General features: G+C 42.0%; 1 protein-coding gene across 1 annotated transcript in view; it reads right to left on the reverse strand.

The window, feature by feature from the left end:
• The window catches only part of LOC125458705 (LON peptidase N-terminal domain and RING finger protein 3-like), a 37,739-nt gene extending 21,588 nt beyond the window's left edge, over positions 1-16,151 (reverse strand). Inside the window, exons 1-4 of the mRNA XM_048544186.2 lie at positions 15,291-16,151; positions 9,300-9,418; positions 9,052-9,174; positions 7,760-7,915 (exon numbers count right to left, since the gene is read on the reverse strand). Coding sequence (XP_048400143.2) covers positions 7,760-7,915; positions 9,052-9,174; positions 9,300-9,418; positions 15,291-15,918 — 1,026 coding nt within the window. The 5' untranslated portion in view covers positions 15,919-16,151. The remainder of the gene's footprint in view (positions 1-7,759; positions 7,916-9,051; positions 9,175-9,299; positions 9,419-15,290) is intronic.
• Between the last annotated feature and the right edge of the window lie 7,525 nt (positions 16,152-23,676).

A 23,676-nucleotide genomic window follows, 5' to 3' on the forward strand; every position in this document is an offset into this window, starting at 1 on the left:
TCCTCACCCCCATCCCAGGCCCCAAGATGACTTTCCATATCAAGCAGATGTTCAGCTGCACGTCTGCCAATGTGGTATACTGCATCCGCTGTACACGGTGTGGCTTCCTCTACATTGGGGAAACCAAGCACAGGCTTGAGGACCGCTTTGCAGAACACTTACGCTCGGTTCGCAATAAATAACTGCACCTCCCAGTTGCGAACCATTTCAACTTCCCCTCCCATTCTTTAGATGACATATTTCACTCAGACAAACTTCAAGATTAATCCAACTGCATTTGTTTCAGGATGTTTTGACCATTTTTCAAAATAAAAATTGGAAAACATGAATTACATACAGTCAGAGTTTCACAGACCCTTTGGTCCAACTCATCTATGCTGACCAGATATCCTAAATTATTCTCATCCCATTTTAGATCTAATGTCCTACTGGTCCACCAATGTCTTGATTTCAAAATTCTCATTTTTTATATTCAAATCCCTTTATGGCCTCAACCCTCCCCACGTCTTTTAAGGTCCTCCAGTTAAACCACCCTCAGAGCTAAGTTCATCCAATTCTAGCCTCCTGCGTGCCCTCCAGTTCCATCACCCTTCACAGAAAGTCAACAGTGTCGTCTGCCTGAGCCAAAGTTCCCAAAACTCTCTTAAGTCAACCGTCTTATCTCCTTTAAGTCGCTTCTTAAATCCTACTTCTTTGTCCAAGCATTTATTACCTGTCTCTCATTTTATATATTTTTTCATTGGATGTGGGCATCACTGGCAATACCGCTATTCAACACCTGAAGTAATCCTCCCACAGTCTAAAGATGTGCATGCTAGGTGGACTGGCCATGCTAAACTGCGAAAATAGTGCTCAGGGATGTGTAGAGTAGGTGGGTTATAGGGGGATGGGTCTGGGTGGGATGCTCCGAGGGTTGGTGTGAGCTTGTTGAGCCGAAGGGCCTGTTTTCACACTGTAGGGATTCTACAAACTGCAGAGAGGTCAGTATCCCATTAACAAATCACCCTTTATTTACTTGTGCACTGTACACTGGCTGTGGCCAGCCAACTCAGAGTCAGTCCCCTGAACTGAAGCAACTGTTAATTCTCTGTTTATACTGGTCAGCCAGGGCTTCCTCACTGGCCTGGGTTAACAACCCCAATCAAGGATCTCATAGTCAAAGAGAATCGCCTGGTTCCATGCACTACAGTGCCCATCACAAATTGCCCTTGAATTGAAATGTTAAACATCATCCATATTGCTGTGGATTTGGAGTCACATGTCAGCCAGACAAGGTGAGTGCAGATTATTATTGTTTGTATTCAAAGCGGCACACTGCATGTAGGGTGGATCTTGCAGCAGCTCCTAAGATTGCAGGCTAGATTTCTCACAGTTATAATAATCCAGTGGTATAAGAATTTTTTTTGTTTGATTCATAGGAAGGGTTTAGAGGGATATGTGCCAAAACACTGGCAAATGGGACTAGACTAGTGTAGGAAATTTGGTCAGCATGGTTGCGTTGGACTAAAGGGTCTGTTTCTATGCTGTACATCTCTATGACTCTATTAGGAGCAGCAGACAGGAAATGAAACAGTTAATTGGGGTTCTCTCTCCCTCTAATAGGTTTTTGTCTTTGAATACTGCTAGGGCAGATGGCTTCTCAGGAGAATGCAATCAAAGCCAAGTCCCAGGTACCAGGAGTAGCCCAGGTGAATGTTTGATGGGAACAAGAGATGTAAAAAAAAATCTGAAAGCAACAGTGAGAGGACATTCTACATTTCTACATCTACTGACATGACACCAGGAAGGTCCTTTGTCTCCCCGGTGCCAGGGTCAAGGATGTCTCTGAGAATCTGCATGATATTCTCAAGGGGGAGGGAGAACAGCCAGACATCATAATCCATTCATTTATTTATAAATTTATTGTACGAACAACATAGTTAAAAAGAGATCCTGTAATCAGAATATAGGGAGCTCGGAATTCATTCATGGACTTTAGCACAGAGACAAGAGGGAGGAAACAGAGTTGGAAATTAAAGATAAATAAGTGGAAAGCAACATTAAAAGGCAGAGGAAATAAGGGCTAGCACCGTATAGGGCTGGAGTAATAAGAACAAATGTAAAAATATCAAAAAGGTATGTCTAAAAGTGATATCTGAATGCACAGCACATTCACAACAAGACCGATGAGTTAACAGCACAAATAATCGTAGACAGGTACAGCATGATTGCAATTAGGGAGAAACAGCTCTGGGTTGGGAACTGAATGTCCAAAGGGCATGCAATCCTTAGGAAGGTGGAAAAGATAGAAAATGGATTAGGTGATGTGGTGGTATTGTTCGTGAAAGCTGACATCAGTGCAATAGTGAAAACAGATATAACTCAAGAAATCTAGATGTGGAATCAGTCTGGATGGAGGTAAGGAAAAACATAAGCAGGAAACATTAATGAGAATTATCTGTGGACCTCCATACAATCATGGTTAGCATTAAACAGGAACTCGGAGGTACATACATCAAGGATCCTCCAGTAATCATGAATGATTTTAATCTACCTATAGACTGGGCACACTTTAGAAATAATACAATGGCATATGAGTTCCTGGAGAGCACACAGAATGATTACTGGACCAGTATTTTGATAAATCAAGTTGGGGGAAGACCATCTTTGATTTGGTTTTGTATGATGTGAAGGAGTTAATTATTGTTGCTGTTGTGAGAAGTCTTTTTGGAAAAAGACGACAGTAGCATTGAAGAATTCTACAAAGGGATGGAAAATGAAGTTGTCCAATCCAAAACTAGGGTCTTAAATTTAAACCAAGGAAATTTCAAAGATATGAGGGGTGAGTTGGCTGTGATAGACTGGGCAACTTTATTAAAAGCCATGACAGTAGATGGACAATGGTTAACAAGCAAGGAACAATGCATACTTTGCAACAGCTATACATTCTTTTTGGCAACAAAACAGATCATGACCCAACCATGGTTAACCAAAGAATTAACGGTAGCATTGGATTCAAAGAGACTTTGTGTAAAGTTGCTCGGAAAATTGGCAAGCCCGAGAACTGGAAGCAGTTTATAATTCAGTGAAGCAGAACAAAGAAGTTGATTAAGAAGGTATGAGAGTAAATGAGCAAGGCACATAAAAGCAGATTAGAAGAGCTTCCATAAATACTTAAAAGTATTATCAGTAAATAAATTCAGGTCCCTTACAGACCGAAACCAGAGAATGGAGAATGGAGAACCAGGAAATGGCAGAGCAATTGAACCAGTACTTTGATTCTGACTTCACTGAAGGTACAAATAATTTCCCAGAATTGCTGGGGAAGCAAGGGTCTTCCAGAACAGGGAAATCAATGAAAGTCAGTATTAGGAAGAAATGAATGCTGAAAATTATATAATTGAAAGGTGATGAATCCCGATGCTGCTAAAGGAGGTGGCCTAAGAAGTAGTGAACGTGTTTGTCATCATCTTCAAAATTTAGTGGATTCTAGAACAGTCCTGGTATTTTGCAGGATGGGAAATGTAACCCCGCTGTTTAGAAAAGGAGTGGGGGAGAAAACTGGGAATTACAGACTGGTTAACCTATCATCAATAGAAGGAAAATATTGGAATCTATTGTAAAAAATGTGAGAACAGGACACTTTCTTTTCTAATCATTTGCGGGATGTGGGTGTTGCTGGCTGGCTAGCATTTCTTGCCCATCCCTAGTTGCCCTTAAGAAGGTGGTAATGAGCTGTCTTCTTGAACCACTGCAGTCCACCTGCTGTAGGTTGACCCACAATGCAATTAGGGAGGGAATTCCAGGATTTTCACCAGCATCAGAGAAGGAACGGAGATATTTTTCCAAGTAAGGATGGTGAGTGGTTGGACGGGCATTTGGAGATTCCTGTACGTTGGGTGCCTTTGTCCTTCTATATGGAAGTGTTCGTGGGTTTGTAAGGTGCTGTCTGAGGATCTTTGGTGAATTTCTGTAGTACATCTTGTAGACAGTACGCACTGCTGCTATTGAGTGTCAGTGGTGGAGGGAGTGGATGCTTGTAGATGTGGTGTCAATCAAGTGGGCTGCTTTGTCCTGGACAGTGTCAAGCTTCTTGTGTTGTTGCGCTGCACTCATCCAGGCATGTTGGAAGTGTTCCATCACACTCCTGACTTGTGCCTTGTAGATAGTGGACAGACTTTGAGGAGTCAGGAGGTGAGTTACTCACCACAGTATTCCTAGCTTCTACCCTGCTCTTGTAGCCACTATGTTTATGTGGTTAGTTTCTGGTCACACTTAAAAATATCAATGTTATTATACAAAGTCAGCATGCATTTATGAAAGAGAAATCATGTTTGACACATCTACTGTAGTTTTTTTTTAAAGATGTAATGAGTACAAAAGATGAAGGAGGACAAGTAGATGTGGTGTATTTGGATTTTCAGAAAGCTTTTGATAAAAGTAAATTTCATTGCAGAAAATCAAACCACATGGATTGAAAATTGCCTAGTAGACAAAATTTAAAAAGAAAATAAATGGATCATTTTCAGAAAGGAAGACAGTGACAAGTGGGATACAATAGGAATCAGTGCTGGGGACCTAACTATTCAATGATTTGGATGAGGGAATTGAGTGTAATACTCATAAGCTTGCTTATGACTCAAAATTAACTGGTGAGGAGGGCATGAAGAGGCCTCATAGAAATTTAGACCAGGTGAGAGAATGGGTACCTAGATGTAGGGCTGCACAGTGGCTCAGTAATTAGCACTGCTGCCTCACAGTGCCAGGGTCCTGGGTTTGATGCCACCCTCGAGTGACTGTGCAAACTCCGCACAGACATTCTCCTTGTATTTGCATGGGTTCCTCCAGGTGCTGTGGTTTCCTCCCACAATCCAAAGATGTGCAGGCTAGTTGATTTGGCCATGCTAAATTACCCAAAGTGTCCGGGGGTGTATAGCTTAGGTGGGTTGTGAAGGGATGGGTTTGGGTGGAATGCTCTGAAGAGCCTGTTTCCACACTGTAGGGATTCTACGTAATGGCAGATGAAGCGTAACTTGGGCATGTGGGAGGGAATACAGAATGGCAGAGTATTATTTAATTTTTGATAGATGGGTAAAGGTAAACATACAAAGGAACCTGTATGTTCTTGCACACTGGTCACTGAAAATTAGCATGCAGCGTAGCAAACAGTTAAGAAAGCAAATGGCATGTTGACCTCCAGTGCCTGAGGGCTTGAGAATGGAATCAGGGAAATTTAACTGCCACTGTACAGGGCCTTGGTTGGACTGCACATGGAGTATCGTGTCCACTTTTGGTCTCCTTACTTAAGGGAAGGCAGAACTGCCATTGAGGAAGTGAACTGAAGGCAAACAAGACTGAATTCTGGGAAGGCAGGCTTTTCACATAATGATGGCTTGTGTCAACTGGGGCTGTATTCATTGAAGTTCAGAAGATTGCGAGGAAATCTCAACGGAATGAATAAAATTCTGACAGGGCTGGACAGATTTGATGTAGTGGAGATGTTCCCAGTGGCTGAAGAGTTCACAACGAGGGGTTACAGTCTCAGGAATACGCAGCAGGTCATTCCAGACTGAAATGAACCTGTGGAATTCTCTCCCACACAAGGCTGTGGAGGCGAAGTCACTGAACACATTTCGGAAAGAAACAGATTTCTACAAGCTCAATGTGTCAAACAGCACAGGGAGAGTGAGAGAGTATGGCAATGAAAGTGAGGATTAGCCATGATCATGTCAGATAGCTGAGCAAGCTTCATGGGCCGAATCGACTAATTTCTATTTTCCTGAGGATGACAGATTTCCCTAGCTAAAAGGGCATGAGTGAATCAGATGTGTGTTTCCCCCAGTGATTGCGGTCATTTGATACCTAAGACTAACTTTACATTCCAAATTGATGAATTGAATTCAAATTCCACCATGTCCCATGGTGGGATTCAAAACCCACGTCCCTACAGCTTGATAATAAAATGTGAGGCTGGATGAACACAGCAGGCCAAGCAGCATCTCAGGAGCACAAAAGCTGACGTTTCGGGCCTAGACCCTTCATCAGAGAAGGGGATGGGGTGAGGGTTCTGGAATAAATAGGGAGAGAGGGGGAGGCGGACCGAAGATGGAGAGAAAAGAAGATAGGTGGAGAGAGTATAGGTGGGGAGGTAGGGAGGGGATAGGTCAGTCCAGGGAAGACGGACAGGTCAAGGAGGTGGGATGAGGTTAGTAGGTAGATGGGGGTGCGGCTTGGGTGAGAGGAAGAACAGGTTAGGGAAGGAGAGACAGGTTGGACTGGTTTTGGGATGCAGTGGGTGGGGGGGGGGGGGGGGAAGAGCTAGGCTGGTTGTGTGGTGCAGTGGGGGGAGGGGACGAACTGGGCTGGTTTAGGGATGCAGTGGGGGAAGGGGAGATTTTGAAACTGGTGAAGTCCACATTGATACCATTAGGCTGCAGGGTTCCCAGGCGGAATATGAGTTGCTGTTTCTGCAACCTTCGGGTGGCATCATTGTGGCACTGCAGGAGGCCCATGATGGACATGTCATCTAAAGAATGGGAGGGGGAGTGGCTTGGGGACCGCTTTGCAGAACACCTCCGCTCAGTTCGCAACAAACAACTGCACCTCCCAGTCGCAAACCATTTCCACTCCCCCTCCCATTCTTTAGATGACATGTCCGTCATGGGCCTCCTGCAGTGCCACAATGATGCCACCCAAAGGTTGCAGGAACAGCAACTCATATTCCGCCTGGGAACCCTGCAGCCTAATGGTATCAATGTGGACTTCACCAGTTTCAAAATCTCCCCTTCCCCTACTGCATCCCTAAACCAGCCCAGTTCGTCCCCTCCCCCCACTGTACCACACAACCAGCCCAGCTCTTCCCCTCCACCCACTGCACCCCAAAACCAGTCCAACCTGTCTCTGCCTCCCTAACCTGTTCTTCCTCTCACCCATCCCTTCCTCCCACCCCAAGCCGCACCCCCATCTACCTACTAACCTCATCCCACCTCCTTGACCTGTCCGTCTTCCCTGGACTGACCTATCCCCTCCCTACCTCCCCACCAATACTCTCTCCACCTATCTTCTTTTCTCTCCATCTTCGGTCCGCCTCCCCCTCTCTCCCTATTAATTCCAGAACCCTCACCCCATCCCCCTCTCTGATGAAGGGTCTAGGCCCGAAACGTCAGCTTTTGTGCTCCTGAGATGCTGCTTGGCCTGCTGTGTTCATCCAGCCTCACATTTTATTATCTTGGATTCTCCAGCATCTGCAGTTCCTATTATCTCTCCCTACAGCTTGAGGCTGGGTCTCTTAATGACAACCACAAACAAAAACAGAAATTTCTGTAAAAACCCAGCATTAACATTTTGCCTCGAGTGACCCTTCCCCAGATGGGTCAATGGACCTGAAATGTTAACTCTGATTTCTCTCAACAGATGCTACCAAACCTGCTGAATTTTGTCAGCAATTTCTGTTTTTCCTTCTGATTTATAGAATCCTCATTCTTTCGGTTTTTGTTTAGTATTTCCTCTGAATTACAAGTGCAGTAACCACCACCTCTCCTCAGCATTTCCCCCTTTCTTTCAGTCAATTCATTGAATATGCTCTTGTTAAGCAGTCTGGTACATTTCACTATGTCATAGAAACTATCTGAATGCAACTTGTTAACTTTATAAATGCGAAGTGATTCAGATTAAGGATGCTTTGAGGTGTAAGGAAACTTAAGAGAACTGTCTCGCTTTTCATCTTTCAGTAAAGTACCTGCAATCAGCATGAAAAAGGAAGATGTCTTAGTGCACACACCTTGCATGAATTTTCAAATACATTGCTGGAATTTCTAGAATTCAGGGAGTTCAGGACAATTCCTTTAATTCGAGATCGTGGAGACATAACTTGCATTATGTCAGGTAACCTTTGATGTATATTTTCAGCAATGGGCGAGAGCAAATCACACAGGATCTGGAAAAGAGAAACAAAAACAGGATTTAACATGATTTTAAGATAATAAAATGTGAGGCTGGATGAACACAGCAGGCCAAGCAGCATCTCAGGAGCACAAGGGTCTAGGCCCGAAACGTCAGCTTTTGTGCTCCTGAGATGCTGCTTGGCCTGCTGTGTTCATCCAGCCTCACATTTTATTATCTTGGAATTCTCCAGCATCTGCAGTTCCCATTATCTCTTTAACATGGTTTTAATTTGTTTTTAAAAACAAGAACTGGTTTCAACTTCACTTGAATTTGAATGCTGCTTTCAAGTTGTTCCAAGATTAAGCTGCTCAAATATAACAGTTGAAAAAGTATAACATTACAATTTATCATTTGTTTCATAAACTTTGAGGAGTAAGAGATTTGATTCAAGATCAAATTTCATATTTATAAGCATTAGATGTGATCCAATGACAGACAGAAATGCTCACAACATGGCACTAGAAAAATTGATATTTGCAGCCAAGAACAGAACGAATTTCTAATGTAATGTCTGCACCAGGAAACAATCAAAATTGAGTTTAGAAAAACAATCCTACCTGAAAAAAGGGGTGAACATTCATATAACGTGAACACATGAATTAGGTGCAGGAGTTTGGCTCTTCAATCCTGTTCCATCTTTCACTAAGATCATAGCTGATCTACTTGTGACCTCAATGCCACACTCATGCCTACCCCTCGTAACCTTTGACTCCCTAATTCAATTAAGAGCCGATTAAGACAGCATAATCTTAAAATTACTCTCAAATATCAATAAGGGATATTAGAAAGCTTTTTCCACACAAAGGACAGTGGAAATCTCAAATTTTTGCCCATAGTAAACTTTTGCTTTATTGAAAGTTTTAGAATCGAGGTTGTTAGATTTTTGATACATTAAATTAAGGAATACAGAATCAAATGAGTAATCTAATTTACGATAAAGATCAGCCATAATCTAATTGAATGGCAGAACAGGCTCAAAGCTGCCTTTTGTTCCTAAGTAGTCTATCATTACTAACTTAAACTTGAAATATTTCAATTAGAGCTTATGAATTTACACTAAATTAGGCAGCCTTTGTTTTGCATATATAATCCATGTGTTCCAGTTTTACAGTACAAGTGCTTAATTACCTTTTGGGCTTCCATTTTTGCTGTTTTATTTTCTGAATCTAAAGCAATACAAATTAGATACTCCTTCAAAGCTTTATCCATTTTCTGTAGGCCAGCTAGCGCTTGTGCTTTTCTTAAGTGACCCTAGTAACAAAGCACACTGGATGTTTAGGAAGCACATAGCGATCACCCTGCAATATAACTAAAACTGTTATTATGACGAAACAAACAGAACAAATGTCGGGTATTTGAGTTGTTTAAAGTCTCACTTTAGACCAGAAAGGCTGAATGTTGCAAGCAGCATTTCCATCATGCAGTGCATCTTCAAAGCATTTCAGACTCGTATTAATCTGGGCACGGTTGCTCAACAGCAAGTGGTCTTTGGGGGCTGAAAATAAAGCACATAAAGATGCCAAATAATTGTCACTTCACTCATTTAAAAATGTCTACACTTTCAATGAGGCCTGTTGAGAGACTGACTCTGTCTATGCTTTTAACTATCATAAACATTAAGCTCCATGTGTCAGTATTCCTCCTTCTTGGTAGTGTTTAAGGTCAAAGTAACTTAAACTTTGTTCTTTCCAGCATTCCTTGCTATTTACATAAGAATGTCAATAGTGTTTCGTTTGGATGTAACATCACGTTTTTCTTGCTCTGCACGCTCATTTTCAAACGGCAAATTCCACTTTCAAAGTAATTAGATTTGGATGCCTTCCTACACTGTGGCAGGGTCAAAATCCCGGAATTCCTTCCCTAGCAGCTTTGTGGGTCTACCTACAGCATATGGACAGCTGTGGTTCAAGAAGGCAGCTCACCACCTTCTCAGGGGGCAACTAGAAACACGCAATAAATGCCAGACTGGCGAACAACGCTCATGATCGTTGAGTGAGTGAAAAGAAAACTGGGAGGCCATTCAGCACATTGTGTCACTACCGGCTCATCACACGAGCCTCATTACTTAGTGCTAATCACTTGTCTTCTCCCCATAACGCTTCTCATCATTTTATTCAAATAATTGTCCAATAGCTTCTTGACTTCCTCAATTGAACATACCAGAATTTACATCTTTCAGAATGAATCCTCTGCTTCAACTTTATTCTAAAGGTTAACAAGAAATCTGTGATGTTTATTAAAACATGACTTTACCAAAGCAGATTGCCCATCATTAACTTGAATAAAGATACAATACCTTCCAGGATAACAAATTGTGGAGTTGGATGAACACAGCAGGCCAAGTAGCACCTTAAGAACACAAAAGCTGACATTTCGGGCCTAGACCTTTGTCTTGCATAAGTAAGAGAGCACAAAACGGCTACAACAAAAACATTCTTTCAAGCAAATACAGAATCTTTAAATACTTTCTAAGGCAGAGATAGATGGACTTTTGATTAGCAAGAGGATGAAAGATTATTGGGAAGCTGGGGTAGGGGTGCAAGAATGTCGAGTCAAAGTGAAAACTGGTTCCACCAACATCTTATTGAATGGTGGAACAGTCTTGAAAGGTCCAAATGGCTTACTCTTATTCCCTCGTTTGCATATTTGTAAAAGTCAAACCATAGCATAGACTCTACTGCAACAGACTGACTTCAGGAATCTATAGCTTGGGTAATCATGTTGTAAACCTTCAGTCCAGGATTTCTGCCCATCAAAAATTCAAAATCCGAAACAAAAGAAAACAGGTGAGAATATCAAAACTATTTAATCATAAGATTATAGGAGCTGAAGTAGACCATTCAGCGCATCGAGTCTGTTTCACCATTCAAACACAATGTTGTCCTCCCCCATCTGGGAATCGAACCCCCACACCCACACAACAGGCAGGGATATTAACTGCCATATTGATAAGGGATATTGGCTCTTAAATGATTCATGCCTTAAAACTAGAAACAGACAGTGATGCAAGCAGATTGAAAATGTGTGTTGCTTAAATGTCATCCCAGTTACACTTAACTTTCTTCATTCTAAGAATATTTTTTATTGGAAGAAGAAAACCAGATGTAAATTTGAACTTTCCTCTCCACCCACTGACATTTATTTGTGAATGCATAACTTAATTTAAAGATGGCTTTCTTGATTGCAGCTTATTTTTCTCAACTGACTATATGAAGATCCAGTACTTTCATCAGCAAAGGAATAGATGGAGGTGGCTATCATCCAGGCCTGAAATGATAAAGTCATCGAAATGCATTATGCAGGTGACAAGGTTAAAATCATTGGCTTTCTCTTGCCAATTCTCAGCCTGGGGTGGAGCACTGGATCAGGCAAGTGGATTCAGCAAACTGAAGTGTAGGGTTCACCGAGGAATATTCCACAGTGCTGCTCTTTCTAACGGCCCTGGGTTTTTATACTGTCTGGAGGCTACATACTGGAGAGTTGGTTGCAAGAGAGCACAAAGAAAGTGTCTAGTTATGAAGCTCTAGCCACCAAAGTTTTGGTGTAGGCTTGACAAGTTCATTTATTCTTTTCTGTAATCATTGACTTGTCCTCTTCTGAATGATGCCTTCCAAAGACAACGTAGATTTTTGGGTTATAATCCTTGCTCCTCTTTGGAACCATCCTGAATCGGACATGAATTTTCAAACTGAGGCAGAGAACATCAAATCCCCACATGAGACTTCCACCATACTCCAGAGACACCACCCTCTGTGTGAGAAAGTTGCCCCTTCAGTCAATTTGACATTCTTCCCCTCTCACTTTAAACCTACGCCCTCTGGTTTTGGATTCCCCTACCTAGAGGAAAATACATTCATCCTATCCAAACCTCTCACGATTTTATAAACCTCTATCAGGTCACCCCTCAGCCTCCAACGCCCCAGGGAAAAAGGCCTCAGCCTAATCAGCCTCTCCCTATAGTTCAAACCCTCCAACCCTGGCAACATCCTTGTAGATCTTCTCTATACACGTTCAATTTTAAGATCTTTCTTACAGCAGGGAGACCCGCTGGCAAATAGAAATAGACTAATTTAGGATATAGCCTAGTTCGGCCACATCTGGAGTACTGTGTCCAGTTCTGGTCACCTCATTACAGGAAAGATGAGGAAGCGTTAGAAAAAGCACAGAGAAGACTTACTTGGATGTTGCCTGGAATGGACGGATGGTCTTACAAGGAAAAGTTGAGAGCGCTACGGTTTTTCTCTTTGGAACAACGAAGGATGAGAGGTGACTTGATAGCAGTGTGCCAAATGATCAGAGATATAGATAGAGTGGACAGCCAGAGACTTTTTCCTCGGGTGGGCGTTGCTTTCACGAGGGGACATTGTTTTAACGTGAAAGGAGGTAGATATCTGAGAGACATCAGAGGTAGATTCTTTATTCAGAGAGTGGTAGGGGTGTGGAATGCATTGCCGGAGAAGGTAGTGGAGTCGGCCTCATTAGGGGCACTAAAGTGGCTGTTAGATAGGCATATGGATGATAATATAAAGTAGTGGTGGAGGTTAGATAGGCCTTAGCTTTAAGGTAAAAGTTCAGCACTGTGCTGTACTGTTCTGTGTTCTATGATATTTGATCGGCATGGATGAGTTGAACAGAAGGGTCTGTTTCAACGCTGTACATCGCTAGGATTCTTAATCTTTTCAACAGGTTTCAACCATATTATAGTAGCCCAGGTATCATAGAAGTCTAGGAATCTCTCCTCAGTGACATACCTCTCCAGCAAACAGTGTACAGACAAACCATACAAACCATTTCCACTCCCCCTCCCATTCTTTAGATGACATGTCCATCATGGGCCTCCTGCACTGCCACAATGATGCCACCCGAAGGTTGCAGGAACAGCAACTCATATTCCACTTGGGAACCCTGCAGCCCAATGGTATCAATGTGGACTTCACCAGCTTCAAAATCTCCCCTTCCCCCACCGCATCCCAAAACCAGCCCAGTTTGTCCCCTCCCCCCACTGCACCACACAACCAGCCCAGCTCTTCCCCTCCACCTACTGCATCCCAAAACCAGTCCAACCTGTCTCTGCCTCCCTAACCTGTTCTTCCTCTCAACCATCCCTTCCTCCCACCCCAAGCCGCATCTCCATCTCCTACCTACTAACCTCATCCCACCTCCTTGACCTGTCCGTCTTCCCTGGACTGTCCTATCCCCTCCCTACCTCCCCACTTATACTCTCCTCTCCACCTATCTTCTTTACTCTCCATCTTCGGTCCGCCTCCCCCTTTCTCCCTATTTATTCCAGAACCCTCTACCCGTCCCCCTCTCTGATGAAGGGTCTAGGCCCGAAACGTCAGCTTTTGTGCTCCTAAGATGCTGCTGGGCCTGCTGTGTTCATCCAGCCTCACGTTTTATTATCTTGGATTCTCCAGCATCTGCGGTTCCCATTATCAGCGTACGGAATTCATGAGCTAGTGACACAAAAGATCAGGGGAGGCAATACAACTTTAAAACTATGTTAAAGAACCAAGCATCCAATTTACAGGCTGGTGACTGTTACACAGAGCATCAACTGCTTTAGGAAAAGAGAGAAAATACTATTTAATTTCCAGTCGAGAATCCAATTCTTAAATCCAAACATCGTAATTGAAAACAAGATGACTCTGACCTAGTTAAGGGAAGAATTGTCATTGCCTTTCTTATAGTTGTACCTTAATTGGTTGGATTGAATCTAGCAGATCTGAAAATCCAATGTGTACATCTATTTGTTTGTTTATAAATGTTTCTAAATAACAATGAGGAATGATTACATGTGATTAAGGAATGAAAGTAAAGTATAAATAATTCTTATTTATGACTGACATAAGGCTATTGCACTCTTATGCCAAGTAAGTCTGTTCCCAGTTATTTCTCAAAAGAGATTCTGTGAAACAACTAGTTTCTACAAAACTTCAGCACTGCTGAAAAGAGATGTGTTGCTGAAGGACTCATCAGGGCAAATGCTATAAAGTCAAATGTCAGTGGAATACAACAATTTCAGCAACAAATCTCTGTTTTAAGCCATATTCAATGTTAATTTAGAGTAAATTTCCAGGTTAAGATCTGGGCTTTTTTGATTCCTAAGGAAACCAGTATCGAAGCTGAATAGAAAGCCCACGATGGTCAAACGTGAGTAATGCATTTGACTGTTTGAAAATTACGGGATTGGTAATTTTGTTTGGATTTAGATCTGGCGAACAAAAAAAATCAATTGTCTGCGACTTCAGGTTACCAGCATAAAATTATCCTATCAAGTATTACACAGCAGTAGCTCTGTGATAGTTCGCAAAACTATTATCAATATTTTACTTTGCAATAAGTGTTGTGACTTTGAAAATAAATCCATTGTTATGCCGATAAGTTTTTTCTTAAAGGCCGCTTTGTTTGGGAGTGATGTAAACGGCTTTAGGAAGATCAACCCGTAACTTTTTAAGCTTTCGAGGCCTGATTCCTCCAAATTGCTGGGCGCATTAAAAAGGGATAAAGTGTGGTCCAAAATCACGTTTTATAGCTGTAAATGACTGCAATTATCCGTGTTTTGAAAGCCCGTTTGAAAGAGGCGTGTAACTATGAAGTTATTATTGATAGAATGTTCCGAAAGCCATACCTTTTATTTAACATTTCCTACTTATATTCATTCAACACACAGACATACAAAGTAAAAATGCAACATTGGAACTGATTCGCAAATTAAAAGCCTCAGAATATTGATTTGACTGTTTGACCCATTTTTCCCCACTCAGGTTACACAACAGTACTCCAAACCTAGGATTCTGTGACAAACAGCCAATAGGTAGGATCTTACGTAACACCCCCTGATAATCCCAGTAAATTGCTGGAGAAACTCGACAGGTCTGCTGGCCTCTGCGGAGCTTGGAAGAGAGTTTATGTTTCGAGTCCAATGTGAACTTTGAGGAAGAGTCAAAATATTAACTTTGTTTCACCATCAGACCTGCTGAGTTTCTCGAACAAATGTGTTTATTTCAGACTTAAAGCATCTGGAGAACTTTGAGTTTATTTACAATTCCCATTAATCTCTGGGAAACACTGTCCAAATCCCCCTCCATCAAATTTCGACTTGTCACTTAAAAACCCATCAGATTTATTTTGCCAGCGACAACTTCTGGTGTGGGGGCTGAGCTTCCTCACTACCTTTTTCATTTTCCCCTTAAGTGTGCAATAAATGCACTCTTCCCCCCCCCCCCCCGCCTTTGAAATGAATGCTGGATAACTTGATGACTTGCAAAAAGTTTTAAGAACACAAAAGCGTTGCCCTAAATTCACACTCATCCGGAGAATTGAGGCCGGCAGGTTACACACAGAAAATAACAGCAAGACGTTACCTAATGCAATAGCTTGGTGATATTTCTCTAAGGCGGCCAGGGGTTTGTTTTTCTTATATAAGCTATTCCCTTCGTGCCTGAGAGAGAGGGCTCTGGTCTCGGCCGGGAAGTATTTGCCTAAGAAACTGTTCAGGACCACGTTGATTCTGCAGGTTCCTGCAGTAGGGACTCTCTCTTTACAAACTTTGCAGCAAGCCCTCTGGCTCTCTCGCTCCTTCTCCAGGCAGTTTTTGCAGTAAGTGTGTCCGCAGCGTAGAGTGACCGGCTCGAACAAGGTGCCCGTACACCAGCGGCAGCTCAGCAAATCCACGCCCAGGGGTTCACCTTCTCCCCAGCCCTGGCTGACCCGCAGGCTCCGGGCTAAGAAATCCACTAGCTCCCCCAGGTGCTCGGCTCGCAGGCTGCCCTGAGCCGAGAGGTGCTGGTACTCCTGAAGCGCTTCGCTCAGCCTCTCCGCCAGCACCAGGCAGCGAGCACGTCTCAAGCGGACCTCCTCTGGATCGCCCCCCGCTTGCTGCTGTTGCCTGGCCCGCAGCTGCCGCTGGTAAATCTCGGCAGCCAGTTGGAAATTCCTCGCCTCCGTTGCCAGCTCCAGCACCACGTCCAGACCCCTTCCTTCTGAACCCATGGCTGGAGGAGACCAGGGGACAGTGCCAGGAGGTTGGGTGGGTGGGGAGGGCAGAAAGAGGAGGATTAAATCAGCTCCCAGACCGACTGCCCCCACTCAAATCAAGCCAGCTCTTCACTCACTCCGACACCCACCTCTCATTATGCCTGGCTCCTAATCCTTCAGTCACCCCCCGCCCCCCTCTCCATTCCAATTCCTATAGAGCAGGGAACGCCAACCACAAAGCAAAAAAAATGTTACATAAAGCCCAAAATCACATGACAGCCATCCTCTGCCTCCTATTGGCCTGAGTCAGACTGTTACAAAACCAGCAAGTTCTGTAACATTCTGTTTATTTTGAATTATTTTATTTTTGGTTGTGGGATGGAGGGATTGCTAGATTGACATCTCTCTCCGCCCTCCTCGCTACCTCTGAAGCTGTTTTTATTTTGCTCCCCACAGGTATTGACACAAACTGTGACAAGTCACCATGCACAGGGCTGTGTACAATATATATATCGCTCTCTCACACACACACACACCCACTTGCAAGAGCGAAATATTTAATCTGCGCGGTACAAAAAGGCAGTGCACCAGCCCCACGATATACCAGTCCATCACCCAAATATTATATCGATAACCATGCTCCTGAACGCTGGCTTTTAACACGTTTTATATCAAACCTGTAATTACTCCCAACTGTTTCTGCATTAAAAATAAGATATTGACGGACCCAAAATGTTATAGCATATTGATAAGAAAGATGAGATTCTCCATCTGGCTCAGCTGGTTAGCAAAACAAAAATAAATTTGTTAACCTGCTTGTTGTTAATTGTCACCCACTATTTGGATTCAGATAACTTTGATACACAGAATGTTCTCTTGTCGACTGTTGTGTAGATTACATCACCCTTATGTAAGACAGTGTCCGTTTACATAAAACCTCTGATAGTGCTGGAAGTTTTCTTCCCCCCTGAGGCGGAGATAGGAAAACAGAACAAAAATAGCTAGACATGCGGGAACAGCAGGCATTTTTTCCCACCTTTGAAAGAATTACAGGGCTAGCTAACAGTGTTATCAATAAAACCAACGGTATGAACAATTCTTGGCAAATTAACAATGCCACCATGGCTAGAATGGCTGCAGATATGTGTAAATATTCGAAAGTAAGCAGGTTAAATCCTGATAGTTGTCAACACTTGTTCACAGGGGAAAAGAAATGAAATCATGCACTTTCTTCAATTCACATACATTATTGTAATCAAAACAAGGAAATGCAGATTAATTTTCCAATTAAAAAACCTGAAATGATCCAGTCAAAAAGCTTGACTTTTGAGAGTTAGTTACGTAACTGCTTCTATTTTGATTTGAGAACTTGCTATTTCTCAATCACACAGAAACCATTCCCCCTATGTCACCATGACTAGAATGTTGACTCCTTATATAACTGCCCCCGGTTCAATCTATGCAAGCAAAACAGGCAGGGAGTTAACTATAACAAGTGTTGCACAACTGTCATGTATTAGCCAGCCTCGTCTGAAAATGAGAATTTTGCTTATGAAAGGGGCTGTGTTTACAGGTGCTGTGTGGTCAAATTCCATCAGGATGGCTTCGCAGTGGAATTCTTCACTACAGGGGATCTGAAATGGGCACCTTGTTACTCACTAGTGGATAGGCCAGAGATGGAGTTTCTCTGGCTGGCTGAGAAATGACAAAGATGATTCTCCAAATGTGTCCAGTTCATCAGACTATGGAGAGCTTTACATTTAGGCCATGATTGTTCATTTCAAATACAGCACTGACAAATATCAACAGCAAATTACACAATCGAAATATTTTTTTAAAAAGTGCATTGCAGAGGTTGCAACAAAGCATTAATTTAAGGAAGGGCATCTTGAGGAAATCTCTTGACAAAACTTTGTTAGGCTGTAGACAGCAGCAAAATAATTGTACTTAACAACTCAAATAAGGCTTCAGATCAATCAACTGGAAGGAGGCAAATGATCAATGACAAATTTTACCGGTTAGGTAGAAACTCCAGCAGCAGAGTAAGCTGACAATATCAGGTGACCTTCATGTTACAACAGTTTGGCTTGAGGACCATTGATTCAAGTTCATTTCAGAGAATTTTTCAAGAAAATGCATCATCATGCATAGTTGTTCCCACCGGCAAAGCCAGCCCAACCCTGATTTTGGGTTATGGTGACTGATGCAACTTATGGATACCCAGTAGGGTGTTCTTGCCTTTCTAGGTAGTAGACATTGTTGGGAAGGAGTTGTTCTAGTGCAACTTTGCCATCTGCACACAATGGCAGCAGGATGTACGAGTGTCGTATTTTTGCTTATGTTTACTTATTCAGGTGCCGACCAGCAAACTGTTTTGTCCAAAATGCTGCTGAGCTTTTTGAGTGTTGTCAAAGAGTATTCTGTCACACTCCTGACTTACGCTCTTAGATGATGAAAAACTAAGGTTTGAGTGAATTATTCGTTGCAGAATATCCAGTCTGTGATTTTCTCTTGTGGTCTACTTACACTTCTGCACTATAGTAACCCATGGGATGCTGATGGTGAGGATTTCAACATTACTAACCCTGATGAATGTTAATGATTAGACAGCCTCTTGTTGGAGATGGTCATTGGTTTGCACTTGGATGGGTAAATATTATTTGCCACTTGTCAATCCATTGTTGTTTGGGTCTTTTGCCACAGGTAAAAATATCTGAGTTATAAATTGAAAAAAAATCTGCACTTCTGACTTTATAATGGGGCAAGGCCATTGTTGAAACAGCTGAAGGTGTGCGGATCTATACCATTTGGTGTTTCCCAATAGGTCTCACACAGCCATGGCTTGGGGATAAAATTATTGTCATCCAATAACCACAACCATCTTTCCTTATGGTAGGGATGACTCTACCATAAATGGAGAGTCATGATTCCCAGTGAATTCAATTTTCCCAGGTGCCTCAACACTGCACTCAATGCAATGCCACCTTGATGCCAAGAAAACTCACTCCCACCTCAACTCTGGATCTTCAGAGTAACATTGTACTGAGATCCTGCATCAAGATCCTGGCAGCAATGGTTAACAGCTTATTAGTGACTAAGTGCTGTTTTAGTCAAGCACTTTGCTAATGTTTGAGAACAAACTGTGGGCCAGTTTGAACTCATCTTTTTTTAAAAATTAAACCAGTTTTTACACAATCATGCTGCAACTGTACAAAACACTAGTACGGCCTCATTTGGAATATTGCGTGCAGTTCTGGTCACCCCATTACAGGAAGGATGTGGAAGCATTGGAAAAGGTGCAGAGGAGATTTACCAGGATGTTGCCTGGTCTGGAGCACAGGCCCTTTGAAGAAAGGCTGAGGGACTTGGGTCTGTTCTCATTGGAGACAAGGAGGCGAAGAGGGAATTTAATAGAGACATACAAGATGATCACAGGATTAGACAGGGTGGATAGTGAGTCTTTTTCCGAGGATGATGACTTCAGCTTGTACAAGGGGGCAAAGCTACAAATTGAGGAGTGATAGATTTAAGACTGATGTCAGAGGCAGGTTCTTTACTCAGAGTGTGGGAAGGGCGTGGAACACCCCGCCTGCCAATTTAGTTAACTCAGCCACATTAGGGGCATTTAAACAGCCCTTGGGTAAGCATATGGATAATGATGGTATTATGTAGGGGGAGGGGCTTAGATCAGTTCACAGGTCAGCACAACATCGAGGGCCAAAGGGCCTGTTCTGCACTGTATTGTTCTATGTTAATCCAGACTGCAACCAAATAGTGAAAAAGTGCCACATTTACAGAAATGCTGGCTTTCAGATGAAATCTGAATAAATAAGCCCAATATCTTTTCAAATGGGTAAAATGTCCCAGGCTATTATTTGGAGAAGTACAGAAGGGCTTACCCCTGTGTCCTGATCAATACTGATCCAACACTTATAAACTGATTAGCTAGCTTTTGACAAGTCCAGAAATTAAGCTGCCACTGCCAATTCAGCACTGAGGGAATGCTGCACTGTCAGATGCTGTAAAATTGAGGCTCCATTTCATTTCCTTTGTTAGACATAAAAGATCCTATGGCATTATTTCAAAAGGCAGAGGGTTGCTGGTGGTTGGGGGTGTGAATTGGGTGGGGCAGGCAGTGTGAGTGGAGTGGAGTCGAGTCGAGTTATCTCCAGCATTTGAGTAAACACTTTATAGATTAACATCGGAGAAACAGCTTGCGTCATCATTAGTACATTCATAACCCTGGGTGGGGAGTCATTTACCTCAGTTGGCTGCACAGTTGGTTTGCTGTTTAGAGTGATGCCAACCACATGGGTTGAAATGTTCAAAGAATGCAAGTCTTTCCATCGACTCATCCGTTCTGGTGTTATCTGTTTCTTTCTTCTCGATAACTGGACTAGAGATAGGGGGAAAAAAAAGCCCCAATTTACCAAAGAACTTTGCTCTTTCAAATGATGCAGCCTTGACTCCAGCTGCACTATCAACTATTGAATACATGTATCCTGAAAAGGTAACCGACATTTCCAAGTTGACAGGTGAACGATGAGTTGAAACAACTGCAGGCAATTACAATGAAGTCTGCTAAGATATTGAATGGATGACCCTGTAAATACTGCCCTAGATAAATGGTATCAAGTTAAAAACAACCAGAACCAAATCTTTGGTGACATACATGCTATAATACCAGCATCTCTCTATGACTGTGCAGAAAAGTGTGATCAAATCATTGAAATAAATTCCATTGTTTATAGATAAACATTTAGACAGTTTGACAATAATGGGGTAAAAAGAACTAAAGGGTCTGTTTACATTTGACCCAGATACATGGCAGAGAGGCTTATTGTGGAACAAATATTTTAAGTACCTAATGACCCATTTTGTTTTCCTTCAAGGAGGGACTACTAGATTCTTCCATTACAACATCAGTGGTTCATTCCAAAATACATCTCATTGAATGTCTTGTATCAGCAAATGATTTAAGTTTATAGCTAGTCATCATTTGGATTATTATTGAATAGCAGTGGAAATGATTAAGCAAAACTGAAGTGTTACTAAAATAACTCAAATCAGCTTGTTAATCTAATGACTCTCCATAATTCTGTTGGAGAGATGGAGAAGACAAATGTACAAACTTGTAAATGTGATTTTCAATAGATCAGATTTGCTTCTATTTGCAATTTACTATCATGATTATTCTTCCAGCAAAATTATAGTGTAAAGTTTTATAAACTCACCATATCACAGCACCTATATTAATGACAGAAGATAAGAAAAAAATAGTAAAAATTAAGATAGAGTTCATGTCAGGTCAATTTCAGTTTGGGAAAAGTTGATTAAGATGATGAATACTGGAATTCCTGGAAGCCATTGCTGAAGAAGACCTCCAAACTGGGACAAGACCACCAACGTTTAGGTATTTTTCATTATGCCTGTGTGATCTATTAATAGCAGTGTGTTGGAAACAAATGCCATGTATCACTTTAATCTAAACCAAATGGAGAAATAAACAGCATAAGGTGATGTATAAAACTTAGAGTCGATTATTTTGCTAGTTTCAGGTAGAAAAAGGAATAATGAGTCAAATGTTGGTAACTAGGATTAGATTAAATTTAGGATACTGGTAGGCATGGTTGAGTTGGTCCGAAAGCTCGGTTTCAGTGTTGTACATTTCTATGACTCTATTAGAGGGATGGAAAGATTGGATTTAGGGAAATAAATGCACAATTGAAAAGTAAAACAAAAAATGACACATTCGAATCTTATAAAATACTTGAAGAAATGAAACTGTGCAATCTTCCAGACTTCCCTGGACTTGAGGGAGGTGCCAGAAGACTGGAAAATTGCAAACATAATTCAAGAAAGGTTGTAAGGAAGAACCCAACAATTAGAAACCAGTGAGTTTAACCACAGTGATGGGGAAGTATCCAGAAACAATTATTCGGGATAGAATTAAGAGAGATTTGGAAAAAGGTGGGTTGCTTAGGAAGTCATCATGAAGGGTTTATGAAGAGGCAATTGTGCTTGACTAACATACTGGAGTTTTCTGAAAAGGTAACAAAAAGATTCCATGAGGAGAACATTATTGTGACGTACTTGTACTTCCAGAAAGCGTATGATTCAGTGCCACACAAACTTGAGAGAAAAGTTAGTGACCATGGTATAAAAGAAACAATAGCAACACAGATACAAAAAAGTGGCTGAGTGATAGGAAATGTATGTTTTTCAGAACAGAGGGAGTTTTGTACCAGGCCTCCCAGGAGTTGAGACTGTGACCCTTATTTTTCCGATTTATCTTAGTGTGCAGAGGACAATTTCAAAATTTGAAGATAACACAAACATTGAATTGTAAACTGTGACAATAATACTGTGGTACTCCAAAACAACATAGCAAGACGAGGATTGGGCAGAGGTTCAATACAGAGAGGTAACAAGGTGTAGAGCCACATGAACACAGCAGGCCAAGAACCACCTTAGGAACAGGAAAGCTGACGTTTCGGGCCTGGACCCTTCATCAGAAAGGGTCGCGGCCCAAAACGTCAGTTTTCCTGCTCCTAAGATGCTGCTTGGCTTGCTGTGTTCATCCAACTCTACACCTTGTTATCTCAGATTCTCCAGCATGTGCAGTTATTATCTCCAGTACAGAGAGGTGTCAGGTTATGCATTACAGCAGAGAAAAATATTGAAAGTCAAAACAAAATAGGGGCATCAGTCCAAGGAGTGCAAGTGCAGAAGATCTGGGTGTACGTGTGCACAGATCATTGATTATTGCAGGACAGATAAGAGAGCAGTTAATAAAGCATACAGTATCCTGAGCTTTATAAATAGGTGCACAGACGACAAGAGCAAAGAAGCAATGTTTAATTTGTACAAGATCCTTGTTAGGCCTCAGCTGGAGTATAGTTCGAGTGCCACATCACAGGCTGGATGAGAATGCACTGGAGAGTGTGTTCAGATGTGATTTGCAAGAATGGTTCCAGGGACGATGAGCTTTAGTTATGGAGGTAGATTGGAGAATGTGGGACTGTTTACCTGGGAGACAAGAAAGCTAAGAGGAGAAACACAGACGGCACTGGAAAAACTACAGTCTAGTAGCATCTATGGAAAACAAAACAGATAATATGGAGTCTAGTCCAACAATGAATCTAACCAGGCTCAAGTGTTAACTGTTTCTCTCTCCACAGATATTGTCAAACCTACTGACTTTCTCCAGCATTTTTTGTGGTTGTTTCAAATTTACAGTAGTAGTATCCACAGTATTTTGCTTTATTAATGATGCAGAAATGTGATAAAGGTTTTCAAATTATTACAGGACTGATGAAAGTGAATAGGGAGAAATTGTTTGTACTCGGAAACAGAACAAGAGGCCATAGATGTAAAATAAATTATAAAAGAACAAATGTGATGTTGTTGCTGGGGGGTGTGGGGTGCGGAAATGGGTGAGGGAGCGGGGAGCTTTTTCACATATTGAGTAGTTTGGGTCTGGAATGCACTACCTGGAGTGAGGTGGAGGCAGGTAAAACTGAAACATTCAAGAGAGCATTGAATGATTATTTGAATAGAAATAATGTGCAATATCTGGGGTAGGGTGGGTGAGGAGGAGAAGCAAGAGATTGGTACTAGGTAACAAAGCTCATCTGAAGAGCTGGTGCAGACACAATGGGATGAACGGCTTCCTTCTGCAACTGAACATTTCTGTGATTCTGTAATAGTTCACTTCATTGCCAAAGACGTTGATTGGCAGTAATTAACATTGGTCAGTGTTAAAGGGTACTT

This window comes from Stegostoma tigrinum, chromosome 15 (assembly GCF_030684315.1).
Source record: "Stegostoma tigrinum isolate sSteTig4 chromosome 15, sSteTig4.hap1, whole genome shotgun sequence".
Lineage (NCBI taxonomy): Eukaryota > Metazoa > Chordata > Chondrichthyes > Orectolobiformes > Stegostomatidae > Stegostoma > Stegostoma tigrinum.